Raw genomic sequence first — 10074 nt, forward strand, 5'->3', positions numbered from 1 at the left:
TCCCATAAGTTTCCTCGCAATCGGAGTCCGTATTTTTCATGAAATCTGTGGCGCAAGAGGAGGGCCCGCCCCGAACTTGCTAGGGAGCGTAAGGGGCGAACTGCTGTGCAATATTTGTTGCGAAAATAAGCAATCGAATAATAAAATAGGTAAATAAAAAAAAATCGAACACCAAAATTACGTCGTTCTGTAGATATGACTAACGCCTACGGAAAGAGTAGCAAAGAACTATTATATGACGGAGACAACAACTACATTAAAGTTATTCAAACACTCTCATTGCTTTCACAAGCTCCAATTACACGCAATGACGTACCAAGTGTTTAGCCGTACATTTCCTCACTAAATAATTATCAATTTCACAAAAGAATTAACTAATCTTATCACGAGATTAATTAGCTTGAACACTCTCGAATTTTATAGTATGTAATTTCACAAAGAATCTCCCGCCATAGATTATGAGCAAAATAGCTCTACGCCACAACAATCAAAGATCATTAACTTTGCACTAATTTTACGTGTGTGTATCTCAACAAAAAGAACCTTTCCGAATCCAACTTGAACTTCTGTATCTTTTATTTCTTTCTTTCGTTTTTCTTTGTCTGACACATGTTGGCCCAGTCAAGGTGCAAGTCAAAATCCACATTCGACTTTCGTATTTCGGTGGCCAAAGACTCCAAGACTCATTCCGACTTTAATTCGGATGTTGATTTTCATATATTCTGGCTTGCTCGATTTCAGACTTCTCTTTAATAAATCGGGCTTCCTTGCAACATACCTCGGGTCAGGTTTTATTCACTCGAAAAATATTTTAACAATCTCCAAATTGGCTTAACGTTTAAGCCAAGTTCATCGCTTTGCGCTTCACTGAAACTTGAGCATTGTTACTCTCCCATAGCTGCCAATGAGCTCAGTAGGCATAGATATCTTTAAGTCCAAGCTATACTTAAACTTTGCTATAACCGTGTACCTTATGAGGACACCAACTTCACCTGCACCTTTAACTACTCTAGAAGATTTTTCGATACAACTCCCTTTACCATTGTTAAAGCAAAACTAGTGTTACATCCATACTCGTGAGCGTTCAAACATGTACCCTGTCAAACTCATCAGTTATAGCAAAGATTGGTTCTACTATGTTAGCGCTTGCCAACTCAAGAGCTTCTCGTTGCAACTCCACCTTAAGTTGAATACCACCTGGATCCATATAAAATATTGTTGTAATCACTCGTAGCTAGAAGCATTGAAAACTCGTCAAATATAAACTCTCTTATGATAACAAGTGAATTTGATTCCGGGCATCACAATCGATAAACAATTTCGATTGTTCAATCTTGAGACATGGACCAAATATTTCATGTCCCCAACTGTGCTCGTGTACCCTTGTGAGTAGAGCTTGTGGTAGTCATGAGGAGTGAGGGATGCACAAGGGGAAGATATAACTGGTTTGTGAGAGCGGCGTCAGGGTGGTTTGTACTGGGAGTTCTAAGTTAGAAAGAATATAACTTTATAAGCTCTAAAAGCGAGGTTGACCCCGTGTACAAATTGGTCAGGAGCTGATGTTGCTCTTCCGATGAGGCCATAGCAGGTCGAAATCAATTGTTATGTCAAAGTAGACTTTGTATTTTCACTCCATGTTCTGTTAGCCCGAGTTAAGCTGGGCATGATACGAACCATACGAGGACACTACTCACTTGGGAGCAACATGAGAGGGAAGGCTGGCTTGGCGTGTTCTTAGCTTGCCAGACGCTGCACGGGTTGATTCCGCCCCTGAAATCTGCCGGCCCGTCACACTTGTCTCTTAGGATACCACTTAAGCCAGACCTTCCTCAAAACAAAAAGCCGCCCATCTCGCCTTCTCTTCTGGACGTCTAATTGTCATCAGTAGGAGAATGGCCCGCAATGATGTGGAAGAGAGAGTGAATGAAGATTTTGTTAGCTAGCCTTAGAGACTATCATAAGAGAAATAGGATTAAACGGCTCCTGTTGCTGTGATTTCTACCTTGGAGACTCCTATCAATCCTACTTTTCTTTTCATGGTTTCAGTTAATCTGGAAAGATCGTTATACACTCTGCCAATTCACCAGATATCACTAGTTTTTCTCACTCTTTTGAGGACTATAGAACCAATTATTTATCACGCCTTGTGTTTTTCTTTTCACCCTTCCACAATAGTCAGGATAGAGATATTCTGATGAGATGAAACTGATTACGACTGAAAAGGCAAAATCATGCTATTGCTCATTACTTGAGCTTGTAATTGTCTGCCTACATATGTACCCTTCTGGCCTTCACACCATAACAACTTTACATCTAACAAAAAAGTTAGCAGCTTCAAAACAATAGGATTGAAACTAACTAGAACAGGAGGAGACAGAACACCATACAACAGAAAAGAAAGACCGACAATCGGTTAAAGGACCGATCCAGCTTCATTTCTTGCCTTCTCACTCTATGACCGCTGCTCGCAGCTCCAGGATACGAGTATGCCTGAGGATAATTGCTGAGACTTGGGTTTGAGCATCCGAACATCCGAGCATAGACCATCTCACCAAACATGCCAGCATTCGAGCTGAAACTAGCTATCAGCTGCTCCGGAGGTAACTGTGACTGCAAAATGGAAGGGTTCGAGCAGCCTTGTTGTCGGCTTGGACAATAACCGTTGCTAGAGTTCAGACTCAGTGCGCCAGGAGACGGCCTACGAGGTATGGCAATGTCTGAATCAGATTTCTTGGAGTCGCATTCAGAAGAAGAAGATGATGATGATCCCCGGCCGTATAGTGGGATCAACGTGAAGGGTGAGATGCCGGCCTTGCAAATTGGGCAAGTCTGATGCCGCTGACAAGTCTCATTGGACGAGCTTCGCACATCCATCCACCTATAAAGGCATGGCCAACAGTATAGGTGGCCGCAAAGGGTGACCACGGGATCGCTTGCTGAATCGAAGCATATGTTGCAGTCGAAGCAACCATCAACATCGGCATCGTCATCAACAGTCCCATTCTCTGAGAGAAGATTCAGCTTCTGCTTGGAGGGAGCGTCTCTGCCGCATCCAAAGCTCGACGCATCCTCTGAAACAGTTTGTCGGGCAACAGCCATGTGATGATCTGTCCTCGAAAAGAAGGAGCCCTCTTAGATTGAAGTCGAGACGCAACGCGAGATGAGTTCAGTTGGGTGGCTTCAGTTCAGGGTTCAACAGTAAAGCAGAGAAAGATTGCAGCTTTCTGGACGAGAGAGAGAGACGGAGAGATTGTTGATAGATATCAGACGTTTCGTGTGCTCGTTACGTATATATAGAGAATAAACATAGATGTTTCCACGTTCCGCAGACAACCGCGGGGCGTGGTTCTTTCTTGGTTATAATTCTCAATACTCGGCTACTTCCTTCCAAAGAGGCTGTGTTGCGGTTGACAAGTATGCGTCTCTCGGGCACGTGTCCCACATCTCCCCTCACGTGCATGGACTTTTCTACGCAAATCCAGTACTGCAATAAAAAATTGAAAGCTAACTTGATAATTTTACATTACTATCAGTTATTTTTGACCACACGATTATCCATTCAACGAGCGCTTTATACAAAACACGTAATGATAGTGTGTGGATCTACAATGAAGGTTGTGCCGTCTCAAATAGATTTATCATATAAGTTCTCTTCTTTAAGCCAATTTATTGTTAATACTATAAAAAAATCCTACTCCCACCACATTCACAAAAATTCCATCCGAGGTTAAAGATGAGTTCTTCAAATGTCACTCGAGTGGAACTTAATTTTGATTCGGACCGAACAATGGAACGTTCAGTGAATGTGTACATAGGTCGATAGTAAACAAACAGCCTTTTTCTTCTAGACGCATACCCGCCACTTGATGATGGGTAATCTAGAAGGAAAGACATGGGAGATAAGAATTAACCGTCAGGACTTAGAATCTTGTCCTTCTGCGGTAGTGAAAGTCTTTACACACGATGCGAAAAAAGTCGAAAGGAGCCGAGTCATCATCGAATCGGAATTAAGAGCCGACGACCGTCCAGAAGACTTGACCTTCTAGATGATCATAATTCATCGTGTCACCATTCCAATCCCCAACGATTGAAAATTGGGACATCAATTAATGGGGCCTACCTCTTTCTGATAAGAGTTGATGTGGGTCATCGTCATACTCGTGCGGGTCCCGCAATGTCCCCGAGATTCAAGGGAACGACAGATCGGATAAAGCCGACGTGGGTGGCGTGACACGTGGCGAGATGAGGAATTCCGGACGGGGATCGGGTCGTTTGACGTAAGGAAGGGACTTGTCGGCGACGGATCGGATCAGATTGGTGACGAAGGGCCGCCTCCCCGCCTCTGAGGTCCAGTCCCAGACTTCTTGCCAGCTTAACGTGTTAAATGATAGCGTTCCAACGTTGCAGATGACCCTTATCAAATTGCATCCAAGTCAATACAAAGACATCACCATGGAAAGGGTGGTGCGGAAGAACTTTTCCTGTCCCGCAATGAAATTCAGCGTTCAGTTCGGCGTCTTCCGTAGACGACCTACTACACTTCCACTGGCTTAGACGAAACAAACTGACCTCCAATGACAGCAGAGTGACCGCGAAACGAACCAATCTGCTCTAAACAGACCTATGCTCTTTTCAACTGCATTAAGTTTTGTAACTGGAACGCAAAATTTGAGTTCTTCCGACGGCGTGTTGTCGTCTGTCTAGCGATGGAGTGCGTTAGGAATCACGTCGAAATGGCCAGAAGTTGCACCGACCTGGAAAGAAAATTGAAGATTGTGACCAGCAGGGTGGCTGCCACGTATGCAAAACTGGAACTTGCGGAGATGATGCCGGAAAGAAAAGAAAGGAGGAGGTCGGCGGTTGCTTGCAAAATGTGGAGAAGATAAGAGGAGAAGTGCAGGAGGTGGAGCAAAAGGTTGAATATCTTCTTAATGAAATCGTCGTAGAATTTTTCATTTGTTCATCGAAACGGAAAATAAAAATAGTCCAAACTATCTTCAATTGATACTGAATTTTTTTTTTTTTTTGCATGAAAGAAATGGTTTGGAAGATATTTGATTAATGACGATTGTCTATATCATGTACAATTATTGGTCAATTGAAATATTTTCGTTATCAACAATAACTTGTGCCTACATAATTTAGCCATCGACGAAAATGGTTTTTTTTTTCTCCGATCCATTTTTGTAAGCGACACAAACAATCATTTCAAATAAAAAAATTGGCATATTTAATTTTTCGCTAAACAAACACGCCTTGAAAATTCATTTGATTACACAATTATCATATCCGTTGAAAACAGTTGGTAGCTATTTCCAAGGTGTATGCAAGTGTCACGGACCAAACGAATCCTTGATCGCGAAAGAGCATGAGCAGCACTTGGCGAGTCGAGAACACTAGGCCATCCTTTCTTTTATAATTGTTCCTAAGAATAGTACGATGACTCAAACTCACGTACTCGGATCGTACCATGCCCAGCTTAGCTCGAACATCCAGTTATTTGAACAAGATACAAAAAAACACTTCGGCATAAAAGCTGATTTTGGCCTTTCGATTAGTTTGTGCATGGGAGGCCAATCCTGTCTTTAAAACTCCTTAGAGTTTAACTATGCTATCTTAGAACTCCTAGTGCAAACTATTATGAGGCTACTTCTACGAACCAATTGTTCGTTCCTTCTGCATTACTCACTCTTTCGCCCGACACCACAATCTCCATTCACAAGGTATATGAGCACGGTAGAATTCGGTCCATTGGATCACGGAACTTCTGATCCAGTGACATTCCCGCACTCTCGCAATGTCCTTGTTGCAGGCTATTTTGAGCGCTTCCCTACGTCCCTCGACACCATCAAAGTCGCTTCCTCGGGACTTGTATGGAAGGCCCGCGCTCACTCACCAGAACATGCCGCTTCACTGCATTGGTCGCTTCTTCTTCCGATAAGTTGTTCGAGCTTCTCTGGTCACTTGTGCCCTCCTTGACAAGGGTGGCACGCAAAGCCATTTGCGCTTCCTCGGCAGTGCCCTCTTTCGCCTACTAAGCTTCTATTGATCTTTGCAAACCAATGGAAGTTTCTCCCATTGTTGAAAATGTGGTAGCAGACCCCCTTGAGATTCATTTATTGATCCAGGATGTTATCCCTATTTGGTGAGTAATTCAGTTCCTTCCTGTGTTGCTATTAACATTCTATAGGTTTGGTGATAGCCGCATTCTGTCTGAGCACAATTTACCCTCGCGATTTACTCTCCCCCTCATAGGAGCAAGTACACCTCATGCTTTTCCTGAATCATTTACTTAGTGAAGGGATCCTACTCTGATACCATTTGTCATGGGCCGACGGATCCTTGGCCAAGGAATAACCTATGCGGCACCTGGCGAGTTGAGAACACTAGACCAACCTTCCTTTTATAGTTGTTCATAAGAGCAATAGGACGAATCGAATTCACGTGTTGTATCATACCACACGCAACTTAGCCTGGCCATCCAGTCCTTCAAATGAGACACACAAAACACTTTGGCACAATGACCGATTTCGACCTGTCATGGCCTTATCAAAAGAGTGGTATCAGCTCCGATCAGTTTGTGCATGGAAGACCTGTAATACTTGTTTATTTTACTAGGTCAAAAAGGTGGTGGGACTCACCTTTAAAGTAAAATAATAATAAAAAGGGCTTCTTGAGCCTTCCTTTCCACAGCTCACGCACATAAAGGAGCATAAAAGAAGAAGAAGAAGAAAAAGAAGAAAGAAAGAAGTAGAAGGGAGAGAGGGAAAAATAGGAGAAAGGATCGCGCGTGTGCGCCACTCGCCATGGACGTCACGTCGCGCTTGTTTTACTATGTGCCGCCACGTTAGGTAAGTGCTCGCAATCCTCGTTTACCTAATCGGAACGGTTTTCGTAGCTAGGGCTCAAATTCGGATTTATAGAAAAATTGAATTGCGAAGTTAGATTTTGGAGTCGTTAAGTCGAGATTCTTTGGGGGAATGATAGTTTAGGGTGTTGTGAAACTGTGGGACTTTACAGAACTCGATTTGGACTTACGGTTTGCCCGGAACAAGTTTTTCAAATCTGGTGCGCTACAGTACACTGCGAACAGCAGACTTTGAAGGCTGATTTCTTTAGTTTCTGATCATCGGTTGGGTTGGCTAGGTTAAGGATCTTGTAGTACATCGAATAAGCTTCGTGTGGACTATAAGATCACTTAAATCGGAGCTCGGTGGAGGAAGATATGACCCGAGAGATTTCAATGCGTGCAGTGAACAGTACGCGACCAGAACTGTTGCGGCCATTTTTGCTAATTTTCGAATAGATTATAGTCAAGCCATGTTGGGGCTTTTGTAGTACATTAAAAGATCTTTCTTTAGACTGCAAGTTTGTCTAAATCGGAGCTCGAGTGAGGGAGTTACGGTCCATTTAAGCTAGTAGCGCAAGCTGCGCATGTCGGACAACATGCATGTCCGCTATAGGAGATCGTTTTGTTGGTGCGTGGGTGTCGCTTTAGCGACAAATAAGCCTCTTTCATTCGAGTTATGCTTTTGGGTAGCATATTACTTAGTTTTTAATACCATTTTTCATATATTTGATAGGATTTCGAACATGTCGATCCGAGTAAGCTTTATATTTTGCTCCTGGCATTGTCAGGTGAGTGATACCATTTCTTCTTTGTATTTGTACTCATATTTCAAAAATGATAATACTAAGTATGTTATGATTGGAGAAAATAGCATTATTCGTTGCATAAAACAGGATCGAACAATTACTGTTGTTTTGTTCTAATTGATACGGTTTGCAAACGATTTGTGCTACTGGTTTTGAGTTGATTCTGCTATATTCTGGTGATGAGGAGGATGTTGTTGTTTGATTTTGTGGTGCTCAAGATAACCGTGAACCCGGTTGAAGGGTTTGTGGGTATGCGCATACTAGTTAGGATATCCTTGTGGGCCGAGCCACCGGCATTGTAGATGGAGACCTTGCCAAGGGGGGGAATCTTGGTCGTCTTTTGTCACGGGCGTTATACGTGACCATGGTTAGAATCTTGAGCATGAGATTGGCCAATGGATAGACCATTGGCATATGATTTAATGAGATTAGTCGATGGATAGACCATCGATACGTGTTTTGACGAGAATGATCAGTGAAATTAGACCATTGATGTATGCTTCGATGTTATTATTCGATACGAATACTTTTGCTATGAATATATTATGTTAAGATAATATATAACTTGTTTTCATCATAAAGGTTTGATATGTTTCGAACTTGATGAAATATCTTACATTTTGAATATTAAGTATGCATAGTGATCGTTCGATCTGCTTAGAAGAAATGTATTACTCACTAAGCTGTCTTAGCTCACTCCTTCCATTTCATTTGTTTTCGGGTTCAGCAAGTCGCCAGTAGAACGCGAGAATAACGTTAGCTGAAGGATTTTTGGGTAGGGAAATTTTTGCTACAAAGTGTACATAGGTGTGTTGAGCTTTAGAGATAGCTCTTTTGATGAATGTATGTATAGGTCAGTTTGAAGATTTTTAGAAAGCTCTGTTACTATAACCGCAAGACCTTTTTATCGTATATATATGAATGTATATATATTGATATCAGGTTGAGCAGTGTTATTTTTGAGGCTGCATCCTTTGAGAGAAAGGATGGCCGTGTCATTGCCTTGTTCTTGTAGGATCAGGGGTGTGACACATTTAGAGCTGTTCAATGAATGAATAAGCATTCTATCCCAGAATTCCTAGCATAAATCACTCTAACTCCACTCTTTCGAATCAATTGTATCGTTTTTCCGACATCACTCACTCTTCAGCTCAACGCCACCAGCTCCACTCACAAGGATACATGACTATGGAAGAGTTTGGTCCATTAGGTCCCGGAACTTCCGGTTGTCTGCCTCGAACAATGCGAAAGCAGAAAGGTCAAGAGGGCTTGAAAACTTTCAATTAACCAAAGCCATCTTCGAGGAAGGTGTCCCCCCCGGTAGACCCAATGCCTCAAGACTTTTGCTTCTATTCACTTCACTCTTTTACTCGACTTTGGCATCTCTCCCGCAGCCATTCCTTCGTTTATTGTGCCTGCATTGTCTCTTAATTCCATTGTTGAACTGATCTCTAGTTGCGGTATTTCGTTTGTACGATCATCAGCAAGTTTTTACCAGGCTAGTCTGCTTTAGACCAGTGCAAAATTTGGAGCTTTCTTTTGATTTTTCCCTAAATATTCCTGCGGTCTCCATGTAACTGGTACGGGTACATTGTCATGCCTAGTTTTCCTCGATTTATTTCACACATCCTTCACACAAGGAACCGAAAAAAAGGAAAAATCACATCCTGTGTTTTGTTGTTTGTCTGTTCTCTCATTTGTAGATCTGTTCATTCTTGAGCAAGTCACCATGACCTGCTACTTCTTGTTGGTTTGTTTTTCTTGCCGCCGGAGTCACTTCATTTCAAAAAACTCTGCAGAACAGAGCAACCCTGTTAATGTTGAAAAAGCCTTTGACATCGAGTACGAGAGACATTAAAGCATATGGGAGTCCACGGATCCCATTCCCAGGACGAATCTTCTTACTAGCAGTAGCAGCCAATGAAACCCAATTGGCACTTCCTAATGACATAATCTACTGAAATAGATTCGAACTGCCCAAAGGATTTCTAGTGTTCGAAAACAGAGGAACACAATCCCATCTTGTTGAAAGAACCAGATATACCTTGTTGATCCAACTTTGCATCTCCGGAGCTTAATTGCACCCGCTATGCATCCAAGGTTGCAAATTTTGCCAAAAAGACAACCGCTAGCCTTCTGCCTTATTCTTGTTCTGTGCCATTAGTAGCAATGCATCAGAAATGGCCCTCCGAAGCAGGTTGTTCTGTTTGGGGAGGAGCGAGTCAGTACTCCAAATGGTCTTTCATGCCTTCTGATTCACCTCATGTGTGCTTGAATGTCCCTTCTTGCATGGAATCTCCTGCACAACCTCGACCAAAAATAGGCAGATTTCGCTGTAAATTGCCCCCAACAGTAACACTTAGAATTGCCAACTTCTTCTCCCTGCTCAGATTTCGCTGGATGATGAGAAGTCCCATG

At 42.5% G+C, this 10074-nt stretch overlaps 1 protein-coding gene across 1 annotated transcript; it reads right to left on the reverse strand.

Annotated features, from left to right (window-relative positions):
* Positions 1 to 2325: 2325 nt before the first annotated feature.
* LOC125313733 (E3 ubiquitin-protein ligase RMA3-like) lies at positions 2326 to 3269 on the reverse strand. Its single transcript, XM_048273676.1, has one exon. It carries the CDS (start codon positions 3097 to 3099, stop codon positions 2359 to 2361), a length of 741 nt encoding a protein of 246 aa, XP_048129633.1. The 5' UTR covers positions 3100 to 3269; the 3' UTR covers positions 2326 to 2358.
* Between the last annotated feature and the right edge of the window lie 6805 nt (positions 3270 to 10074).

Source organism: Rhodamnia argentea, chromosome 2, assembly GCF_020921035.1.
Source record: "Rhodamnia argentea isolate NSW1041297 chromosome 2, ASM2092103v1, whole genome shotgun sequence".
NCBI lineage: Eukaryota > Viridiplantae > Streptophyta > Magnoliopsida > Myrtales > Myrtaceae > Rhodamnia > Rhodamnia argentea.

Coding starts and splice junctions, on each gene's coding strand:
- LOC125313733 (XM_048273676.1), bottom strand. CDS start 3,099: ATGGCTGTTGCCCGACAAACTGTTTCAGAGGATGCGTCGAGCTTTGGA.